This window comes from Pristiophorus japonicus, chromosome 3, assembly GCF_044704955.1.
Source record: "Pristiophorus japonicus isolate sPriJap1 chromosome 3, sPriJap1.hap1, whole genome shotgun sequence".
Taxonomy (NCBI): Eukaryota; Metazoa; Chordata; class Chondrichthyes; family Pristiophoridae; genus Pristiophorus; species Pristiophorus japonicus.
Window position 1 is genome coordinate 173,042,674 of NC_091979.1, and position 23,807 is coordinate 173,066,480.

The following is a 23,807-nucleotide window of genomic DNA, read 5'->3' on the forward strand; positions in this document are numbered from 1 at the left end:
GTCATGGGCCATGCTATCATTACAGATGGTATTGTCCCAGAAACAGGCTGGAGGAGGGAGGTTGTTCGTTCCCACATTTAATTTCAAATCTGAGTCATTCTGGATGAAGAATATTAGAATGGAGGCTGTGGCATCTCCCTATGAATTGCAGGGAAGCTGGCAAGTGATGTCCTGATTGATGACAAAGGGAGCATCGGCAGAGGCTCGGGAGCAAGTGGCTGCATCTTCCTGGCATTGGAATGTGAGTTTCCGTAAGAACAGAAAAGCAAGAAATAGGAGCAGGAGTCGGCCATAAGGCCCCTCAAGCCTGCTCCATTATTCAATAAGATCATGGCTGATCTTCTACCTCAACTCCACCTTCCCACACTATCCTCATATTTCTTGATTCCCTTAGTGTGCAAAAATCTACCGATTTCAGACTTAAATATATTCAACGACTGAGCATCCACAGCCCTCTGGGGTCAAGAATTCCAAAGATTCACAACCTTCTGAGTGGAGAAATTTCTCCTCATCTCAGTGACAAACCCATTATCTTGAGGCTATGATCCCTGGTTCTAGACTCTCCTGCCTATCAGCACCTCCCTGTCAAACCCTCTAATAACTTTATATTTTTTAATTAGATCACACCTCATTCTTCTAAATTCCAGAGCATATGGGCCCATTCTACTCATTTTCTCCTCAGAGGACAACCCTCTCAGCCCAGGAATCAATCTAGTGAATCTTCATTGCACCATCTCTAAGGCAAGTATATCCTTCCTTAGGTCATGAGACCAAAACTGTACACAGTACTCCAGGGGTGGTCTCACCAAAACTATGCACAATTACAGTAAGACTTTCTTATTCTTATACTTCAACTCTCTCGCAATAAAGGCCAATGTACAATTTGCCTTCCTAATTGCTTGCTGTACCTCCCTTTTAACTTTCTGTGATTCGTGTACAAGGACACATTTGCTAGTCTCTCACCTATGAGAAAATATTCTGCTTTTCTATTCTTCTTACCAATGTGGATAATTTCACATTTATTCACAATCACAGGAGGCTGGAGATAAGAAGGTATGAGGACAAATAACAACAAGCATTTAAATCTGGTTCCTTATCATTCATCATCATAGGCAGTCCCTCGAAATCGAGGAAGACTTTCTTCCACTCTAAAAGTGAGTTCTCAGGTGACTGCAGTCGCTAGAGTCCTCCTCAACCATTTTCTTCCTGTGGCTGAGGAGGTCCTCCCGGAGTCACAGTGCGGATTTCATCCCCTACGGGGCACAACGGACATGATTTTTTCAGCGTGACAGCTGCCAGCCTTTATACATGGCCTTCTTCAACCTTAAAAAGGCCTTTGACACTGTCAACTGTGAGGGTCTATGGAGCGTCCTCCCCAATTTCGGACGCCCCCAAAAGTTCATCACTATCCTCCGCCTGCTCCACGACGATAGGCAGGGCGTGATACTTACCAACGGATCCATTACAGACCCAATCCATGTCCGGACCGGGGTCAAACAGGGCTGCATCATCACCCCAACCCTCTTCTCAATCTTCCTCGCTGCCATGCTCCACCTCACAGTCAACAAGCTCCCCGCTGGAGTGGAACTAAACTACAGAACCAGTGGGAACCTGTTCAACCTTCGCCATCTCCAGGCCAGGTCCAACCTCTGTCTTGGAGCTACAGTACGCGGACGATGCCTGCGTCTACGCACATACAGAGGCTGAACTCCAAGTCATAGTCGACGTATTTACTGAGGCGTATGAGAGCATGGGCCTTACGCTAAACATTCGTAAGACAAAGGTCCTCCACCAGCCTGTTCTCGCCGCACAGCACTGCCCCCAGTCATCAAGATCCATGGCGCGGCCCTGGACAACGTGGACCATTTCCCATACCTCAGGAGCCTCTTATCAACAAGAGCAGACATTGACAACAAGATTCAACACCGCCTCCAGTGCACTAATGCAGTCTTCGGCCGCCTGAGGAAAAGAGTGTTTGAAGACCAAGCTCTCAAATCTACTACCAAGCTCATGGTTTACAGGGCTGTAGTAATACCCGCCCTCCTGTACGGCTCAGAGATATGGACCATGTACAGCAGACACCTCAAGTTGCTGGAGAAATACCACCACAGATATCTCCGCAAGATCCTACAAATCCCCTGGGAGGACAGACGCACCAACGTTAGAGTCCTCAACCAGGCCAACATCCCCAGCATTGAAGCACTGACTACACTTGATCAGTTCCGCTGGGCAGGCCACATAGTTTGCGTGCCAGACACGAGACTCCCAAAGCAAGGGCTCTACTCAAAACTCCTTCACGGCAAACGAGCTAAAGGTGGCAGCGGAAACGTTACAAGGACATCCTCAAAGCCTCCCTGAGCAAGTGCAGCATCCCCATTGACACCTGGGAGTCCCTGGCCAAAGACCGCCCTAAGTGGAGGAAGTGCATCCGGCAGGGCGCTGAGCACCTCGAGTCTCAGAGCCGAGAGCATGCAGAAACCAAGTGCAGGCAGCGGAAAGAGCGTGCGGCAAACCTGTCCCACCCACCCTTTCCCTCAATGACTATCTGTCCCACATGTGACAGGGACAGTGGTTCTCATATTGGACTGTTCAGCCACCTAAGGACTCATTTTTAGAGTGGAAGCAAGTCTTCCTCAATTCCGAGGAACTGCCTGTGATGATGATGATATACAGTCCAATAGGGGAATTACAGTCTCTGTCACAGGTGGGACAGACAGTCGTTGAAGGAAAGGGTGGTGGGGAGTCTGGTTTGCCGCACACTCCTTCCGCTGTCTGCGTTTGGTTTCTGCATGCGCTCGGCGATGAGTCTCGAGGTGCTCGGCGCCCTCCCGGATGCACTTCCTCCACTTAGGGCGGTCTTGGGCCAGGGATTCTCAGGTGCCAGTGGGGATGTTGCACTTTATCAAGGAGGTTTTGAGGGTGTCCTTGAAACATTCCCTCTTGCAACCTGGGGCTCGCTTGCCGTGTAGGAGTTCCGAATAGAGCGCTTGCTTTGGGAGTCTTGTGTCGGGCATGCAGATGATGTGGTCCACCCAACGGAGCTGGTCGAGTGTGTTCACTGCTTCGATGCTGGGGATGTTGGCCTGAGCGAGAACACTGACGTTGGTGCATCTGTCCTCCCAGTGGATTTGCAGGATCTTGCAGAGACATCGTTGGTGGTATTTCCCCAGCGCTTTGAGATGTCTACTATATATGTTCCATATCTCTGAGCCATACAGGAGGGTGGGTATCACTACTGCACTGTAGACTATAAGCTTAATGCCAGATTTGAGGTCCTGGTTTTCAAACACTTCCTCAAGTGACCAAAGGCTGCGCTAGCACACTGGAGGTGGTGTTGGACCTCATCATTGATGTTTGCCCTTGTTGATAGTAGGCTCCCGAGGTATGGAAAATGATCCATGTTGTCCAAGACCACGCCGTGGATTTTGATGACTGGGGGCGGGGGGTGGGGGCAGTACTGTGTGGCGGGGTCAGGTTGGTGGAGGACGTTTGTCTTACAGGTGTTTACTGTAAGGCCTAAGCTTCCGTACACCTCGGTGAAGATGTTGACGATGGTTTGGCATTTGGCCTCTGAATGTGCGCAGACGCAAGCGTCATTCACTTACTGTAGTTCGATGACAGAAGATGGGACGACCCTAGATCTAGCCTGGAGGCGACGAAGATTGAACTGGTTCCCATTGGTTCTATAGTTTAGTTGTATTCCAACTGTTGAAAATGAGATGGAGCTTTACAGCAAGGAAGATCGAGAAGAGCGTTGGCACGATGATGCAGCCCTGCTTGACCCCGCTCTGGACTTAGATTGGGTCTGTGGTGGATCCATTGGTCAGGATCACGGCTTGCATGTCATTGTGGAGCAAGCGAGTATGGCGACAAACTTTTGGGGGCAGCCGAAACGGAGGAGGACGCTTCATAGTCCCTCACAGTTGACAGTGTCAAAGACCTTTGTGAGGTCAAAGAAGGCCATGTAACACAGCTTTGTCCTACTGTCAGAAATACTTTCTCAGAAATGTTAGGAGATACACCCTACCCTCTAGAGGAGTGCGGACAAACCATACAGAACTAAATATGAGTGAATTATTCACTTCTGCCCTTTATGGACTGTAAAACTACAGTCAGTTGATATAAAGACAGGAATAAAGTAAACAGGACTAGGATGGATTGATTCATTATGACAGGGTTCACAGAGTAAATTTAAATTCATTTTTTGCACTAAAATAAATTGAATGAGCCAATTGTTGAATTAATCAATTTAAATAACACAACAAAGTGGGAATTTAAGACTAAAAAGATTTAATTATTCATTTTTAAAATATATTTATGGGATGTGGCTGTTGCTGGCAAGGCCAGCATTTATTGCCCATGCCAAGTTGCCTTTGAGAAGGTGGTGGTGAGCTGCCTTCTAGAACCGTAGAAATCTGTGTGGTGAAGGTACTCTCTGCTGTTTGGGAGGGAGTTGCTGGATTTTGACCCAGTGACGATGAAGGAATGGCGATATATTTCCAAGTCAGGATGGTGTGTGACTTGGAGGGTACTTGGAAGTAGTGGTTTTCCCATGCATCTACTGCCTTGTCCATCTAGGTGATAGAAGTCACGGGTTTGGGAGGTGCTGTGGAAGGTAATTTGATTGAAGCAATCTGGAATTAAGTGTAAACTATATGGATTTCCATAAAACCTCCAATGCTGCTCCACTGTACTGGAAAGTAACAGTTTGTCAAAGCCTGTTTAAAATTCAGTTATAATGCTATCTGGGTGGAATTGGCTTCAAACACCATTTTGAATGATCTCAAGTCACTCATAACTTCACATCTTATTGTAAAGTTAGCGGTTACAGTATTGAGTTCATTTTAAAACAATAGTTGCAGAAGTGCAGTCGACCATGGGCTGGATTATTCACCACAAACTTGTCCAAAATGGGGTTGGCATTGAATTGGAGGATGAAGCAAAATCTGCTGGTGAGTCCTATGGCCGCCTCACCAGCCCAACCTGGATTCTTTCCCCCTGTTGCTGCCAGGACCACCACTAGCTTCCCCTTCCTCACTGCCACACACGTGGCGAAGGGGGTGAGGCCTGGTTCCCAATAGATTTTTCTGGCGTGCACCCAAAGTACTGCCGCTTACAAGTGAAATGGTGCTGCTGTCCTGGGAAGTAGTAGCAAAGGCCCTGAGGGATCGCAATGTAGGGGAGAGCCTCATAGTAACCTTCTATCGTTCCAATCTGGCATTCACTTACCTTCCTGTGTAGACTGAGGCCGAGCTGGCTGCCAATTTCCTGATCTTCAGAACTCCTACTCCATTTAAATGCCTGGATGCCTCTTTTGGTTCCGCATCAATGCCAGGACTTTGTGCACCTGCCATGCATCTTCAATGACCCCTGATGCAGGGAATGGATCAGAGTTGAAGCCAAGTCGAATGGGTGGCAAAAGGATCTGACTTGCCGGAGATCCAGCAATAAGTGCTACAGTCCTTTCTCATTGTCATGTATGTACTTTTGGGATCAGTAACCACTAGATGGCATCACTATTGGAGGTCATTGGGCTGCACGCACGTGTGTGTAGCCCAAGTATAAAAGGCCAACCAATTTGTATATTAGTCACTTTGGGCCTTAATAAAGCAGAGCCAAGGTCATACCTCTTGGAGTTAAACAATACTCAGTCTAACAGTTAATGCATACACAACATTTGGTGACGAGGCAACAAGAACCTTTGCATGCAAAAATGAGCACAATTGGATTGTTGGAGCGATTTGTGGAAGGAGAAGATTGGGCAGACTTTGTGAACCATTTGAGCCAGTTCTTCGTGGCCAACAAAATGGAGGAGGACAGATCGGCGCCGGGCGGTGTTCTTTATGGTCTGCGTCAAAAAATTTCTGGTCTGATAAAGAATCTACTCCTGCTTGTGAGTCCAACAGAGAAGACGTATGAAGAATTGTGTACACTGGTACAGGACCACCTTAAGCCAGACGAAGGCATCATCATCTCGAGATACAGATTTTACACGCACGTTCGCTAGGGCTGTGCTGGCAGACATGCTGCGGGACTTATTTTTAATTGGCATCAACCATGAGGTGATCCTGCGTAAACTACTGGCAGTGGAAACGTTGGACTTGAACAGGGCCATCACGATCACTCGGTCATACATGACGATGGATAGAAGTCTAAAGCAGATATCAGTGAAAAATCAAAACTCGGCAAGTACTGTAAATATGATTGATTCAATGTTTGGCAGTGCAGCACATGGCAGGGCCTACCCGACTGCGTACGCGAAACCTGTGGCTGCCCAAAGTCCACCAGCGGGAATGCATCCGATTTCTCCATGTTAGCGTTGTGGGGGAAATCACCGGCACCAGCAGTGCTAATTTAAGCAAAATAGTTGCAAAGGCTGTCTGAGAGTGGGGCATCTCCAGTGCAAGTGTCATCAGATGAACAAGCATGCTGCGACACACCATGTGGAGGATGATGGTCAGACTAGCGCGGATCCGGATACGCAATCCGAGATACCAGAGGAGGAAGTGTATGGACTGTACTTGTTCCTAACTAAGAGCAAACCGATAATGATCAATGTGAAATTTAATGGGGTGCCGGTATATATGGAACTGGACACGGGGGCGAGTCAATCGATAATGAGCCAGAGGACATTCGACAAGCTGTGGGATTGTAAGGCTATGAGGCCCAGGCTGAGTCCAGTCAATGCCAAGTTACACACGTACACCAAATAACTCATAGCGGTGATTGGCAGTGCCACAATTAAAGTGTCATATGATGGTGCAGTTCACGAGTTACCACTATGGATTGTCCCAGGCAATGGCCCAATGCAGTGCGGCAGGAACTGGTTTAAAAAAAATCAGATGCAATTGGAATGACATCAAGGCATTGTTATCGGAGAAAGATACATGTGCCCAAGTACTGAGCAAGTTCCCCTCGCTGTTCGAACCGGGTATCGGCAACTTCATGGGAGCCAAGGTGTAGATCTACGTGGACTCGGATGCAAGAACCATCCATCATAAAACTCGAGCAATTCCGTATATGATGAGGGAGAAGGTCGAAATCAAACTGGACAGACTCCAGCGTGAAGGGATAATATCACCGGTTGAATTTAATGAATGGGCCAGCCCCATATTTCTGTGCTGAAAAGTGATGGCACAGTCAGAATCTGTGGAGACTACAAGGTTACGATCAACAGGGTTTCGAAACAGGATCAGTAGCTGTTATCGAAGGCTGATGACTTGTTTGCAATGTTAGCCGGTGGGAAGTCTTTCACCAAACTGGACTTGACGTCAGCCTACATGACACAGGAGCTGGTCGAGACGCCAAAGAGACTTACGTGCATTAATATGTTAATATGCATAAAGGACCATTTATTTATCACAGGTGCCCTTTTGGAATTCGCTCGGCTGCAGCAATATTTCAGAGGAACATGGAGGGTTTACTGAAGTCCGTTCCCAGAACCATCGTGTTCCAAGATGACATCCTGATCACAGGTCGTGACTCCGAGGCACATCTGAACAACCTGGAAGAGGTTCTACATCGTCTGGACAAAGTGGGACTCAGACTGAAACGCTCGAAGTGCATCCTCATGGCACCAGAGGTTGAATTCCTGGAGAGGAAAATTGCTGCTGATGGCATCAGGCCCACGGATGTGAAAACCAAGGCCATCAAGAATGCAACCAAGCCGCAGAACGTGATGGAGCTGCATTTGTTCCTGGGTCTACTCAACTACTTCAGTAACTTCCTACCTAACTTGAGCACCTTATTAGAACCACTGCACATGCTGCTAAGAAAAGGCGACAACTGGCTATGGGGTGGATCTCAAGACACAGCTTTTGAGAAAGGCACCAATCTGCTTTGCTCTAACAAACGGCTGGTACATTATGACTCATGTAAACGTTTAGTATTGGTCTGTGATGCTTCGTCATATGGAATTGGTTGCGTACTCTAACAAGCTAATGAGTCGGGTAAACTTCAACCAGTCGCGTATGCTTCAAAAAGTTTGTTTGAAGCGGAAAGAGCCTACAGCATGGTAGAGAAAGAAGCATTAGCCTGTGTGTATGTGGTTAAAAAGATGCACCAGTATCTGTTTGGTTTGCGGTTTGAACTGGAGACAGATCACAAACCGCTCATTTCACTGTTCTCTGAAAACAAAGGTATCAATACCAATGCTTCATCCCGCATCCAGAGGTGGGCGCTGACATTATCCACTTATGATTATGTCACTCGCCATAGACTTGGCACCGAGAATTGTGCCGATGCTTTGAACCGTCTGCCGTTGCCCACACCAGAGTTGGAAACGCCACAACTGGTGGACCTATTATTAGTTATGGATGCTTTTGAGAGTGAAGGATTTTATCGGTGGTGAAGAGTTGCATCCTCAAAGGTGATTGGTCTGCCATACCTTACGTTCGTCGCAAAGACGAACTGTCTATTCAGTCGATTGTATAACTGTGGGGCAATCGTGTTGTTATGCCCAAGAAAAGGAGAGAGAAATTTGTACGTGAACTACATAGCACACATCCTGGCATTGTAATGATGAAAGCCATCGCCAGGTCTCATGTATGGTGGTCGGGAATTAACTCTGAGCTGGAATCATGTGTGCATCAGTGCAACACTTGCATGCAGCTCAGCAAAGCACCAGCGGAATCGCTGCTAAGTTTGTGGTCACGGCTGTCCAAACCATGGTCCAGGATCCACATCGACTTTGCAGGTCACTTCCTGGGGAAGATGTTTTTAGTTGTGGTGGATGCATATTCGAAGTGGATATCGTGTATAATCATGTCATCAAGCACATCCACAGCTACCATTGAGAATCTCAGTGTCATGTTCGCGACACATGGTCTGCCTGACATTGTTGTTAGCGACAATGGATCATGCTTCACCAGTCAGGAGTTTCAAGAGTTCATGAAACTCAATGGTATCAAACATGTAAGGTCAGCACTGTTCAAACCTGCATCCAATGAGCAAGCAGAACGTGCTGTCCAAATCATAAAACAGAGTAACGCAAGGGTCACTGCAGACCCGCCTGTCATGCATACTGCTGAGTTTCAGGACAAGACCACACATGCTTACCGGGGTCTCGCCTGCTGAACTAATGATGAAGAGAGGTCTTAAGACCAAGCTATCTCTTGTACACCCTGACTTGAATAATCATGTTGAATATAGAAGACAAAGTCAACAAGTGTATCACGATCGCGCAGCTGTGTCACGCGATATTTCTAGAAATGATCCTGTATATGTTCTGAATTATGGTCAGGGTCCCAAGTGGATCGCTGGTACTGTCATGGCCAAGGAGGGCAACAGAGTATTTATTGTCAAGCTCAAAAATGGGCAAACATGCAGGAAACATATGGAACAGACAAAGCTGCGGCACACAGACGAACCGGAACAGTCGGAGGAAGAGACAATCGACGACCAACCAATCTACTCCCAGTCATCAGAAGACTCAGTGGTCATCAGTGAATCGTGACTTTCAATCACTGACATGTTCAATGAAAATGGACTTTCAATCCCTGACATGGCCATTGCCACTCCCACCAGGTCAGCCACCCAGTCACCAGTCACAACAGACTCTGAATACTTACCCAAGGCTGGAGTTGAATTGAGACGGTCAACCCGGGAGCGTAAAACACCGGATTGTCTCTATTTGTAAAAGACTGTTAATATCTCAGAGCGGGGTATTGTCATGTATGTACTTTTGGGATCACTAGCCACTAGATGGCGTCACTGTTGGAGCCCATTGGGCTGCACGCACGTGTGTGCAGCCCAAGTATAAAAGGCCAGCCATTTTGTATATTAGTCACTTTGGGTCTTAATAAAGCAGAGCCAAGGTCATACCTCCTGGAGTTAAACAGTACTCAGTCTAACAGTTATTGCATACACAACACTCATGCATGCAATAAAAAAATTGAGCAGGAAGCCACTAAGTTCATCTACTGAATGGTGGGAAATGTGTGACACATCCCCCCAGCCATTGTTTAATAGAGCATGGCTACTTAAATTTATCAGCCTCAGGCTCCAGCAAATTTATCTCATCAGCAACTGGCCAGAATTCCTGCATGCTTCCTGCTGAAAATATGAACGTGCAGATTTTAGGTGAGGACATGGTGAGTCCATACTCTGATACACCCACTGCAGTGGAATAGCCTGCCGATTCTCTGTCAAGACTCACATTTGAATAATGGGCATTTGGGCAAGGTACTGGAGCCTTGAACAAGCTTATGGAACCATACCCCAACAAAGGGGCAACATATCGAGGGCAGGAAACTAGAAAGGAAAAAATGTTTCCACCATCACGATGGAAAGAAGATTTGCACCACAAATTTTGTCTGTATCTTAATTCCACTCAGAATGATATTTCCATGAATTTCAAATCATGTCATTGCTAAATTGACTTAAATTTTTACTGTACTCAATACTGCCAGACATTTTATTCAAGCAGAGTAACTAGGAGAGATTGGTTACAATAAGTTAATAATACACAACCTCAATTGCTAACCATCTGGAATATATTAAGATTGTATTTTCTTCCCGCAATTAAAACAGTATTTTTCAAATAATCTACACTCGACATGGCAATTCCAGAGAAAATGGGAAGAGAAAATATTTTACATTGCAAAAGCTTTTCCGCCTATAATCCATGGTCATATTTATAATGTCACTTCAGGTGGTGGAATCCTACACAAGATGGCTGCCCCGACATATTTAGTTTTGGTTCCGCACATTAAATTTCCCAACTAGCCACATTGCAAGTGCATTTTATTCACAATCTAGAGGTAAATTTCCTTAAGGACCATAAATTGTCAACCTAGTTAAGATGATCCAAGCCTGTTCCCTTTTACAGGAGTGTGCAGTACCATCATACTATATATAATCACATTAATGAATTCAGTTAATCCCTTAAGGGATATTTATGGTGCGCAATTTTGCCCACTATAATTTTAGAGAAAATATTGTCATAACAAAGAATTAAAACTGAAGGCAGTAACATGAGAATGAACTACAAAATATATTACATAGGATGACATAGGATTATACGGCACAGAAACAGGCCACTCGGCTTAACCAGTCCATGCCAGCATTTATGCTCCACTCAAGCCTTCTCCCATCTTTCTTCATCTAAATTTATCAGCATAACCCTCTATTCCCTTCTCCCTCATATGCTTGTCTAGCCTCCCCTTAAATACGATTCGCTTCAACCATTCGCTGTGGTAGCAAGTTCCACAATCTCACCATTCTTTGGGTAAAGAAGTTTCTTCTGAATTCCCTATTGGATTTCTTGGTGACTATCTTATATTGATGGCCTCTAGTTGTGCTCTTCGCCACAAGTGGAAACATTCTGGGGCCAAAATTGCCACTCTCCTTAAGGCCTGTAACCACCGCAAATCGGCGGTCACGCTGCAGAGTGGAGTGGCTGCTGACTTTTCGTGGAATAGCCGCTCATAGCCCAATTGCCCTCCCGAGGTTTCCCGATGGTGCACCGATCCCCCCCTTACTGCTCCGCTGCTTCCGATCTGTGGTAAGCACGTCATCACTGTGCTTACCACAGATGACGGCGATATTCCCCTCCAAAAATCTTTGGCTCGCCTGCTGCCAATATCTGTTTTTTTCCCGGTGGTCCAATGAGGCTGTTGCTTCTACAATAGCAGTGCGGCTTCCCTTAAAGGGGAGGATGCACTGCCCCTGCCATGTTTTATTTTTATCGGCCGACTGTCATGTAGACCGGACAATTATGCCCCCGGATTTGGCCAGGCCGCCAACAGGCAGCCTGTCAACCCCTCTTGGGTGCCAGGCCGTTGGCCCAGCCGAAACCCTTCTTGGTGGCCCAGTGGGCCGAACTTTTAAAATTGTGGCGGCTCTCCCCTTTAAGTGAAGAGGAGAGCTGTGGTGATGCGGTGCCCTGATGACGTTATCGCGGTGGTTACTCCGCATCGCCCCCAACTTCCGCCCCTCAAGTGTTGTCACCGCCGCCATTAAGAGTGACTTCCAGAGCCAAGGGAAAAAAAATAACAAAGAGCAGAATGTCACAAAAACCATTGAAACGGGGTGGGGGCGCTTCGTTTCGGGCAGGGGGCAATTTCTACCCCTCTCTTTGTATCCACTCTATCGAAACCTTTCATAATTTTAAAGACCTCTATTAGGTCACCCATCAGCTTTCTTTTTTCAAAAGAAAAGAGACCCAGTCTATTCACTCTATCATGTGTATATCCTTGCATTTCTGATATCATTCTTGTAAACCTTCTCTGCACCCTCTCCAGTCCCTCTAGATCCTTTTTATAATATGGTCACTAGAACTGTATGCAGTACTCTAAGTGTGGTCTAACCATGGTCGATACAGATTTAGCATAACTTCCCTACTTTTCAATCCTATACCTGTAGAAATAAACCCAAGTACTTGGTTTGCTTTTTTTTAACGGCCTTGTTAACCTGTGTCGCAACTTTTAGTGATTTGTGTATTTGTACTCCGAGATCCCTTTGTTCCTCGATGCCACATAGACTCATACCCTCCAAGTAATAAGTGACCTCCATATTCTTCCTACCAAAAATGTAATACTTCACATTTATCTGTGTTGAACTTCATTTGCCAATTCTTTGCCCATTCTGCAAGTTTATTAATGACCACCTGTAATTTGTTGCAGTCCTCGTCAGTTTTGACTATCCCCACCAATTTGCTGCCATCCGCAAATTTAGAAATTGGTGATCGAAATTCGGTTGCTAACACCTGCTGATAACGCTGGTGTTAAGTGTTAACTGGGAGTTAGGCGGTTGGGAGTGGCGCAGGATGTTGTTCACAAAATGCCTGAATTCGGAGGTCGTTTTTTAAGGGCATTAAAAAGTTACATCCCGCTGGCTAACGCTTTGGAAATCATAATGTCAGTACATGTGAAACGCCTCCTTGGTTCCTCTATCACGATATTTAGTTTGTATAGCTGCCCTACTGGCCTGAAAAAAGTGGTGGTTAAACAGCGGAGAGCAAGGTAATGTTTTTCTTTATTTATTTCTTCATTTTTTCATTAGTTGTAACAGTGGGGGAGTTGTGTGTGGGTTGGCGAAGTTTGATTTTTTTTTCGTTTTTCCCTTTTCTTCCCGTTTTCCAGCTAGCATGGCAGCAGCCTCCCGTTGCAAAATTCAGTAGGCCTCTTGAGCTCCCGCCCGAGGATGAGTGTGCAGTGCCACTTTTTAGCACTGCTCTCTCATCTTTGGCCGTAAAAACTTTGGCAGTTGGAGCCTACACCTAACGCCTGGCAGCACTCAGATGGTGACATCGCCTCAAAAATGGCGGTACCAAATTTAGACCCCTGTGTTTTTGATTCCAAAGTCAAAATTGTTAATAATAATTGTGAACAACAGTGGTCCCAGCACTGATCCTTGTGGAACACCACTACCCATCTTCTGCCACTGTGAATAGCTACCTTTTACCCCTACTTTCTGCTTTCTGACTTGAAGCCAGCTAGCTATCCATTCTGCTACTTATCCCTGAATCCGCATTCTCTGACCTTGTTCATTAGTCTATTATGTGGTATTTTATCGAAGGCCTCTTGAAAATCTAGATAACTTACATCTACAGGATTACCATTGTCTACTCTCTCTGTTACCTCTTCAAAAAATTCTATGAGGTTGGTCAAGCAAGACTTTCCCTTATGAAATCCATGCTGATTATTCATTTCGATATGTTTGGTTTCTCGATGTTCTATTTTCTCCTTTAGAAGGGATTCCATTATTTTTCCTATCATTGTATTACGCTGACTTTTCTATAATTCCTTGGGCATGTTCTATCCCCCTTCTTAAATGCACTTATCTCATTACTAATCTTATCATCCAATGTCATGTCCATCTGTTCTATCTCCCTGGTAAATAGTGAAGAAAAATAATTATTTCATATTTCAGACATCTTTCAATCATTACCTGTGGTATTATACTGTCTATCCCTTAATGGCCTTATTCCCATCCCAACTCTACTTTTTTATTGATGTGCCTATAAATATTATGCTATTTTGTTTTATGTTCCTTGATACTTTAATTTCATAGTTCCTCATTGCCTTGCTAATTGTTTTTTGACTTCTCTCCTAATCTCTTCATATTCTCCCTTATCATGCACTCCCCTGCTGTCTATGTACTTAACATATGCTTTCCTTACCCTCAATTGTTCCCTTATGGATTTATTCATCCATGGAGTCTCATTAGTGTTTAGTTTGTTCTTTCCTTTTAGCGGAATATATTGTTCCTGCACTCTGCTGAACACCATTTTAAATGTTTCCCATTGCTATTATACATCATTGTTTGCCAATATTGTTGCCTATTTTATTTTCCCAAATTCTATTCTCAGCCCCTCAAAATCAGCTTTTCTTCAATCTATTACCCGGTTTTCATCATACATGTGTGTTTCTCAATTATCCTCTATGGTCACTATTGCCCCAATGTTCCCCTACTTTTACTTTTCTTATCTGTTCTGGTTCATTCCCCATTACTCAATCCAATAGCAAATCCTCTCTTGTTGGGCTTTTTATATATTGTGTTAGAAAGGAGTCCTGTACACATTGTAGGAATTCCATTCCCTTATTCCCTGTACCTACCTCTTTTATCCAGTTAATAATGGAGCAGTTGAAATTCCCCATGATTATTTTATGTTTTTTATTCATTTCCCTAATTTGCATATTTCTTCCTCCACCTCCCTTCCATTATTTGGTGGTCTGTATTAGTGTGATTGATCCTTTATTCATCTCTATCCATATGGATTCTATTTTTGTCTTGCTGGTAGCTGCGTCACATTTTTCTACTGCCATTATGTTATCCTTGACAAGTACAGGTATTCCACCTCCCCCTTTTCCCTCTCTATCTTTTCTAAATATATTATACCCTGCAATGTTTAATTCCCAGTCCAGATTTTTTCTGTAGCCATCCCTGTAGTGATCCCTGCTCTTATTTACAAGAAAGGTGATTTATTCATCTGGTTATATGAAAACAAAATTGAGAATTGGATAAGTACCTGAAGGAAAAAAAATTGTAGGGCTACGGGGAAAGGGCGGGATAGTGGGACAAGCTGAAGTGCTCTTACAGAGAACAGGCACAGGCTCGATGGGCCTAATGGCCTCCTTCTGTGCTGTAATTATTCTATGAAAATAGATCGTGTCTGCAGCAATAATACAGTTATAATATATTATGGTATATTATGGTATAAAAAAGAATAACACAGATTGGTAGTATAACACAACAAGTACAAAACAGATCTTTTTTCAATGATCACTTGAACAACTGCTCTTATATTCAAAAAGGAGTTAGATGAGGTCCTTACTGCTAGGGGGATCAAGGGGTATGGCGAAAAAGCAGGAATGGGGTACTGAAGTTGAATGTTCAGCCATGAACTCATTGAATGGCGGTGCAGGCTAGAAGGGCCGAATGGCCTACTCCTGCACCTATTTTCTATGTTTCTATGTCAACCAGTTGGCTATCTGGGTGCTTCATGGTGGTGGAGCAGGCCACCTTGGCAGAGAATATGAGGGTAAAAGCCCAGTCAATAAACACACATTTGATACCTGAAACCGGAGTGGAATGAACAACATTTGTGAAGAACATCAGGAAGTATTCTCTTCATACTTTTAATATCATCCACAGAATACAAGACAACAATAAACACCAAAGGACAGAATATTTACAAACTATAGAATCTCCCAGTTACAGTAAAATGTACACTCAGGAACCCCAGGTCGCCCTTATATATGAACAAGTAAAGTACAATTGATCATATCTTCTAATCTGAATGAGGTCTTCTTGTGTTCACACCAAGCTCAGCCTTTCAGAAGTTTCATTCATGGCTAGTGTCGGTCTCTTGGATCATCATTGTGTTCCTGTAGTGAACAGAATCAACAGAATTGTCATTTTCAGATGGACTGTGTTGAATGATAAGTTGAATGTTTTATTACTTTTGATGATCATGATCAAGAAGGCAATTATCTGACACAAAATCCCAGTTTATACTTACGTTTGAAGACTCCTCATTTGATGATTCTGTTGACTTGCTTTTCATCTGTATTAAAATATTGATATTTACAAACAAAAGGTTTAAATGATATTAGTTTATAAATGAGGAAGTGGCAACACTTTAAATTTCAGGGTTGAGATTCAATGGCTCAGTGTGGGAATGGACAAATCCTCACCAAACATCTCATGTTCTGAATGCAGCAATAATCAATACAACCCTGGTACAGTGGGGCTGTGGGGGCAATGGTTAAACTAATGAAACGAAAGATTATCTATCAATTGCTCTCTATTTGGTTCACCCCCCGCACAACAAATGGTAATTATTGTCTGTTAGATAAGGAGATTATCTGCACTCACGGAGCCATCAATTGTGTCTGTCCTAATAACATGGTTGTTGTCAGGGGAGAACGTTCTCTCTGATTCTAGAACATTTGAGAAATCAATGAAGAACAAACTCATCTTCTTGGGGTCAATTCAACAATCCTTTGGCACTGGTTGGAGAACACCCAATAGCAATTGAGCATCAGAATCCCCTCCCCCACTCTCTCTGGGTGGACAATTAATTAAATACAATCCTCAGACTCGATCTGACACAGCTGAATCCAGGTTTCAACAGTTTATTGTAGTTGATAATCAGCTGAGTAAATGTTCCAGTTTACACTTACATTTGATAACTCCTTGAGTGATAATTTTTTTGACTTGCTTTTCACCAGAATTAAAATATTAATATTTACCTGATTATCTCAGTGGATCAATTATACATTTTGCAAATAATAAAAGAATATTTAAATATTAACGTGGAATTGTTAACTCTGGACATCTCAGAGTTGAGATTCAATGGCAGAGTGTTGGAGTGGAGAAATCCTCACCAAACATCTCATGTTCTGTAGTGCAGCAATAATACCGCCCTGGTACAATGAGGCTGTGGGGTCAATGGTTAAACCAATGATAGGTGACACAGGCCACCAATTGGGATTTATGGTATTGAACCTGCAGTTCCCCTCCTGGAAGAACCAGTAATTAATCTCTATTATTGGTGAGAATGTAAGAGGCCCTGCTTTCCTGATGCCACCACTTGTTACTGTCCTGTCTCCCAGATATTCAGTTCACTTTATCTTCAGTGGAGAACAAACTCATCCTCTGTAATTGGTGTTCATTCAACAATCCTTTGGAAAAACCCCACTGGAATTGAACATCAGAATTCTGTCCCCCAGTGCCTCAAACTAAAATAAACAGCCGTCTCACATTCCATTCTGTCACAAGTGAATCCAGGATTATACACTGTATTGTCGATAATCAAGATCGACAAGAAATCCTATAAGAAAATTCCTAGTTTATACTCACATTTGATGACTTCTCGAGTGATGTCTCTTTTGACTTGATTTTAAGCTGTAAAAAAATATTAATATTTATATGTTTAGCACAGGAAAGCAATGAGACGTTTTGTAAATAATCCAGGTGTTAGAAAGCCCATTGCCCTGATGTGTATAATTGTGAGGTTACCTCAATACTGTCTTCACTTGACTCTGATGATTCACTGCTGCTGTCAACTGTCTTCAAACCTCGACACTCCACATCGATGTCAATGACCTCACCAGCAAAATATTCAACACGGCTTTGGTAAAAACCTTTTTCCTGTCAAAATTAAGCAGAATTTATTAAAATTATTGATTGACAACAAGTTCTGTGCTGACACAGGAGTTTCTATACTATAACTCAGTGCAAACGGCCCTTTCTATGATATAACTCAGTACACATGGCCCTTTCTATGATATAACTCAGTACACATGACCCTTTCGATAATATAACTCAGTACACACGGCCCTTTCTATGATATAACTCAGTACACATGACCCTTTCGATGATATAACTCAGTACACACGGCCCTTTCTATGATATAACTCAGTACACATGACCCTTTCGATGATATAACTCAGTACACATGAGGGTTTGATGCTGCAATATAACTCAGGACTCACAGCGGTCTTTCTGGGGCAGAAGTGACAGCTGGGTTCATCAAATTCCAGTCCAGAATTCTTGGAGCAGACGGTTTCTTTCACCGAGAATGTTAAATCCACATTGTACAACAATTTGCCTGTGCGATAAATCTAATGAAAGGGAAACAGGTGATTAGTGTGTTACCGTATCCAGTGTTCTTACTCTGGTCAGATAAAGCTCAGAACAACACAGCTCTTTATTTTCCACAGATGCCTCCACTGGAACAGTCAGAATCATCACCAACAGGGACTTTAGTCAGTGAAACACACTTAGACCAGGACACACTTACATCCTTCACTCTTCTCCTGGTTATACCACAGAGATTGGTGGTCTCGGTGATTTCATTCAGCTTTATAACTGACTCTCTCAGAGCATCCTTAGGGCTTGGTACTCTTATGCTTGTGCTGCAATGAAAGCTGAGATATCAGCAATAAGACGCTGCATGATGGTTGGGTCCATATGTGCGCTATTGAATCTGCCCACTCCTTCCATGCTGGAAAGGATGGGCTCCAAACTCTGCGCAAACACCTGTGCAAGGTTTATTCCGGACTCCTCCAAGCTCTTTGACATTGCACCTGCGCTACCCTTTCCCCTGGCCTGGCTGTATTCCACTAGTGCCCGGTGACTCACCACGTGCAGATCCTGCCTCTAAGCTACCCTCTAAACTCCACGCAATGCCAATATCTGAGCTGATGGCTGCGAGTGTCACATTGAGTGATGGTGGTTCTTCTTCTTCATCACTCTCCTCTCCTTGTATACCCTTTGGCTGGGAGGTTGGATTTTTTAGGTATATGAAATGAGAAAGACACAAGGGTAGGGCTGTGGTGAGGTAGGGAAGCAAGAGGTGTATGCTTACACCAGTCAAATTGTAAATCGGTAGAGATTGTGGGATGAGGGGTAAGTGGGATGCTCCAAGGGTGCCTATCCCTTGCCAGTTAAGTCCTGCTGGTGCCAGTTGTGAGCCACCTTTTCCTATAAGAGAAAGGGAAATGTGTCAGTGAGTGTGGTGCAATGTGTTTGGGTGATATGCTTGACATGGTTGAATAGCTGGCAATGTTTGCAATCTGTGAGATCTGGCAGTGAGTCTTGCAGCAGTGGTAAGTGTGTGAGGATGAGTTGGAGCTATGAAGGTAAGATATGAGTCATGTTTGGTAGAGATTGTTGGAGGTGAGTGATGGGAGGTGGTGCATTGAGCAGTGCATGAGGCTTGTGGTGCAGTTGGTGGAATGTCGCATTTGATGATTGAAGGGTTAATAGCGTTAGTGCGAAATTATTGTGCTTTAGAAAATATACTGTATGACAGGATGAGATAAGCAGTTGCGAAAAGGTCACAAGATGCTGAGCAAGAAAGAAACCAACCACACCAGACGCTGGCCGTAGATAAGGAAGTAAGCTGGACAAAGACGAAAAAAAAAACTCGTTGTGTAGACACTTTTGCAATACCAGATGTAGAAGCAGTGACATGTGACCTTTGCGGTTTACGACTTTAAATACTAATTTTTTTGTAACCCCAAATTGAGTTGTTGCCTGGTTGAGGGACCTACATACAACTCCCCTGGTACCCTGTATTAATGAACTGTGTGTGTTTTCAACTCTCTAACGTAGTCTTGGAGTAGATTTATTTCTACCTCGAGATTTCCCCCCAACAGTTTTGGCGCTGCGAGCAGGGTGTACTGGTAAGCCCTCCTGACCGAGACTCGCATGTACGGGGATAAGGTCGGATTTCATGATATCCCAGAAATTGGAATGTTGAACCAGCAGGGGTGAGGCTGCCGGACACCCAACGAACAAGTGAGACTCGGGGAGGTTTGATAACAGACACAGTGAGTAGAAATTAAGATAAAGTAGAATATAAGTAAGATAAGTGGTGTATAAGAGAAACGAGTGTCCCTGTCACTTCAATTGTCACAAACTATCTCAATCACCTAACTTGAGCCGGAATTAAGAGGGCAAATGGCCCATGTGATGGCCAAGGATTAAGGTCAAAGGGAACACCGGGAGGACAAAGTGATGGCGGAAACCTGTGAGTGACTGTGTGATACGCATGAACTGGTGTGAGAGTTGAGGGATAATCCCATCGCAATAAATATGTGACAGAATAGAAGTAGGCCCGCATGAAGAGACTCATTCGCAGAGGAAGCAAGGGAAGGTCAGATCACATAATGGCGTCGGGAGAAGTCCTTGAATGGGGGCCGGGAGGGTCTCTTAATAGGTTCTATGCAGACGACCAGAAGGGCTTAATAGATAAAATGATTAAAGATGGGTGGGATCCCTCGGCTGTCTCCAAGGAGCAAAAGAATTGGTGGGAGAAACAGAAACAGAAAAAGGCAAAGAAAGCCGGAGTACTTTTAGTATATCAGTTATGTGTGTTACAAAGTAAAACCAAACAATTAGTCGTGAAAAGTAAAGAGACAGAAGCCGAGAATAAGAAATGGAGAGAGCGGTATGAACAAACCGGCAAGTGGGGGAGGTCAGATTATGACCTCCCTCCGACTTATGTTGCCGCAGTAGCGGCCTCAGCTCCTTCCTTTGATGAGGAGACCGAGATAGAAGTGTCAAATTCAGTAAATACAGAAAGAGCAGCCCCTCTTAGGGTAACCCAGAGCGCACAGGGAGGGAACCCCCGATATCAAAACTACACTTTCACCCCCACAGAAAAACAAATGATGAATCAGGATTTAGGGAGTCTACAACCATGGAAGAGAAATGTAGAATTTTGGCAAAAGTTAGAAGAATTGTATGAGACCCACGATATGCACGAGCGAGATGTCCACCAAATAGTTCGGGCTAAGTCTCCAAAGGACCGGTGGACAGTGCTAGCACCCCCTCACAGTGACGGCACATGGATAGCTGTCGTGGGTGCCACAAGGGCACAACGGGACGCTGCCAGAACGGGATTCGTCCAGGCTGTACAGGCCTTAATGGGAGCATCCACCCCAAATTGGGGATTGATAATGCAGACCCGCCAGTAAAAGGGAGAAAACGCCAATGACTACGGAGAGAGGTTTATGGTTCCAATACCAAGAATCCTCGGGACAGTCGGCCCCGAACAGAGACGACCCAGTCTTCCTGAAAACGTTTCGGCCGACCATCAAAAGATCTTAAAAATGGGGGTGGTAGTCGCGGACACCTATGACCAGCTGTCCAGTGGGCATGCCGCATTAACTCTGGGGGAATAAAACAAGAAGTGGCCGCGGCTAAGAGTAGTAAGAGTGCGGATTGAGAGGAATGCTACAACTGTGGCAAGACGGGTCATTTTGCCGCCGACTGTAGGGGCCCCAAAAAAACAACCATCTGATGTGACAATTGTGGGAAAAAGGGACATGCCACTGATAAATGTTGGGCACCCAAGAAGAAAAGAAAGAGTCAGTCAGGCCTTAGAGTCGAGGGGATGAACCGACAGCAGCTAATCACAGCGCTGAGGGACTTAGGAAGAGACTGAAGGCCAGCGGGGCACCCGTGGGGCAGGGAGAGGATCCGCGTATACACATAACGGCGCTGTTAGGGGGCTGGCAGTGTGATACGTTAGTGGATACCAGAGCATCGGTATCTATGACAGATATTCCCTTACCCACAACTAAACATGTCGTCCATATAACTGGCGTGGGAGGATTTGCCACCAAAACCCACCAGAGTGAAGTAATTCTACTGGAGATAGCCGGTATTCTGATCCCGGCACAATTTTATGTATGCCCAAATACAGAAGGGACCATATTGGAGATCGACCTCCTGGAACAGTTCGGGGCAATAATAGACCCACAGAATAAGAGAATAGTTTGGAGAAATAAGGGAGGATGCAAAATCTCAACGTATGGGGAACAGACTAATTTGCACAATCATGCAAAGGTCGGAAGTGTGCAACTTCTCACCCGAGATTGGGATACAGCAGGAGACTACGGCCCATTATGCGAACAAATGAGGGAAGTGTGGGCTCAATCAAAGCAGGATTGTAGGCTGGTAAAGACCAAGCCAGTGGTCATTCTTGGGCCTGAACACACTCCTCATAAGCAATACCCCATTAAACCTGAAGCTCGAGAGGCCATAAAATAAATAGTGCAGGACCTCTTGCGGAGCGGTATCCTTCGGGAAGCTGAAAGCACTACGAACTCGCCAATCTGGCCCATAAAGAAACCAGATGGGTCATACCGATTGACCATCGACTATACGGCGTTAAATAAAGTAACTCCCCACCAGCACCCCATCGTAGCAAGCCCAGCGACCATATTTAATGGACTGAAACCAGAACATAAAATATTCACGGTCTTAGATATAGCTAATGGATTTTGGTCCATACCATTAGCCCAGGAGTCCCAAGATAAATTCGCATTCAAGGTCGGGGATAGGCAGTACACTTGGACACGAGTGCCCCAGGGTTTTCACAACAGCCCGGCCATATTTCACCGAACTATGAGTTGAGCCTTGGAGACTGTAGATTTAGCCCCCTACCATCCTCCAATATGTGGACGATTTGTTGATTGCCTCAGAGGACAAGAGAGGACATATGGGGGCTCTAATAGAAACCCTAGAAGTCTTAAAGAAAGCGGGATTTAAGGTAAACCCCAAGAAAGCTCAGATCGAATTGAAGAAGGTACAGTACTTGGGACACCAACTGTCGCAGGGGACAAATACAATGCCCCACGACAGAAAGGAAGCAATTCGCATTATGCCCCGACTGAAAACGGTCCGAGGAGTGCGTAAAGTATTAGGACTCTTTAACTATTGTAGGAACTTTACAGCCAACTTCGCGGCAATCGCGGAACCCATACAGAGACTAGTTAAGGAAGGAAAACCAGCTCTAGAAGGTGTGGTGTGGGGCCCTGAACAAGAAACAGCATACGGCCAGATAAAGGAAGCCCTGATGTCGGCACCAGGCCTAGGACTGCCAAATATGAACGCACCGTTTCACATTCATTGTGAAAACGAGGGCGGGTTTTACGGAGCAGTAGTTACTCAAATGCATGGAGACCGAGCCCACCTAGTAGCTTACTATTTCACCCAACAGTCACCCGTGGCAGGAGGCCTGTCAAGATGTGTAGCAGCCTTGGACTGCGCAACGTGGGTGGTGAAAGTTAGTGAGCCAGTAATAATGACAGGGGAGGTTATACTACATAACAAACATACCTTGGTGGAAATGCTCAACACGGGGAAATTGCGCTCCATGTCCAACGTCCGCCGGGCCAAATGGGAAGCAGTATTACTTCCCTTAGATAGGTCCGTAAAAATTGCGCAAGACATGGGGGAGAACTCGGCAGAGAGCCTCTTATCCGTGGGTGAGCCTCATGAGTGCCAGTCACAGGAATGGGAGGACTCACTGGGACACATAAGTGAGATTCCCCTTGGAAAACCCCGAGCTGATCCTGTACGTGGATGGGTCCTGGAAATATATTCAGGGGACCCCGCATACGGGATGGGCGGTGGTAGACGAAGCACTAAATACTGTCTGAAAGGGAAGGTTAGATGGAGGACTGTGGGCCCAATTAGCTGAACTCACTGCCCTGACTGAAGCCCTCCAACTGGTCGAAGGCTGGCGGGCAAATATCTATACGGATAGCCACTATGCCTTCGGGGTAGTCCATGACTACATGACTGCCTGGGCAAGGAGAGGGTTTGTCACTTCGGGCGGGGAGGCTATCAAACATGAGGGCTGAATTAGACTACTATTAGGCGCTGCCAGTAAACCCACAGAGGCAGCAGTGATCAAGGTTAAGGCTCACCAGAAAGTAGTAAACAATGTCCAACGGGGCAATGAAGCAGCGGATAAAGCGGCACAGGAAGCAAGTATATCCTTAGAAGTGCAGGAAGAAGTTGTATGTAGTATCATTACCAGGGAAGATATAGACATTGTG

General features: G+C 44.9%; 1 protein-coding gene across 1 annotated transcript; it reads right to left on the reverse strand.

Moving 5' to 3' along the window:
- Positions 1-7,192: 7,192 nt before the first annotated feature.
- LOC139254756 (secreted phosphoprotein 24-like) lies at positions 7,193-23,537 on the reverse strand. Its single transcript, XM_070873793.1, has 8 exons — positions 23,453-23,537; positions 19,321-19,354; positions 18,251-18,365; positions 17,943-18,071; positions 17,467-17,598; positions 17,308-17,352; positions 15,965-16,009; positions 7,193-7,276 (listed from the first exon to the last, which is right to left on the reverse strand). The coding sequence occupies exons 1-8, from the start codon at positions 23,535-23,537 to the stop codon at positions 7,193-7,195; spliced, it is 669 nt and encodes a 222-aa protein (XP_070729894.1).
- Positions 23,538-23,807: the final 270 nt, after the last annotated feature.

Bases quoted from the DNA above. Each gene is read 5' to 3' on its own strand.
- LOC139254756 (XM_070873793.1), bottom strand. From the start codon at position 23,537: ATGGACTACCCCGAAGGCATAGTGGCTATCCGTATAGATATTTGCCCG. The intron at 16,010-17,307 runs GTGAGTATAAAC...ATTTTAATACAG, and splicing joins CACTCGAGAAGTCATCAAAT to ATGAAAAGCAAGTCAACAGA. The intron at 7,277-15,964 runs GTAAGTATAAAC...TGTGTCATGTAG, and splicing joins CAAATGAGGAGTCTTCAAAC to GCTGACGTCAAGTCCAGTTT.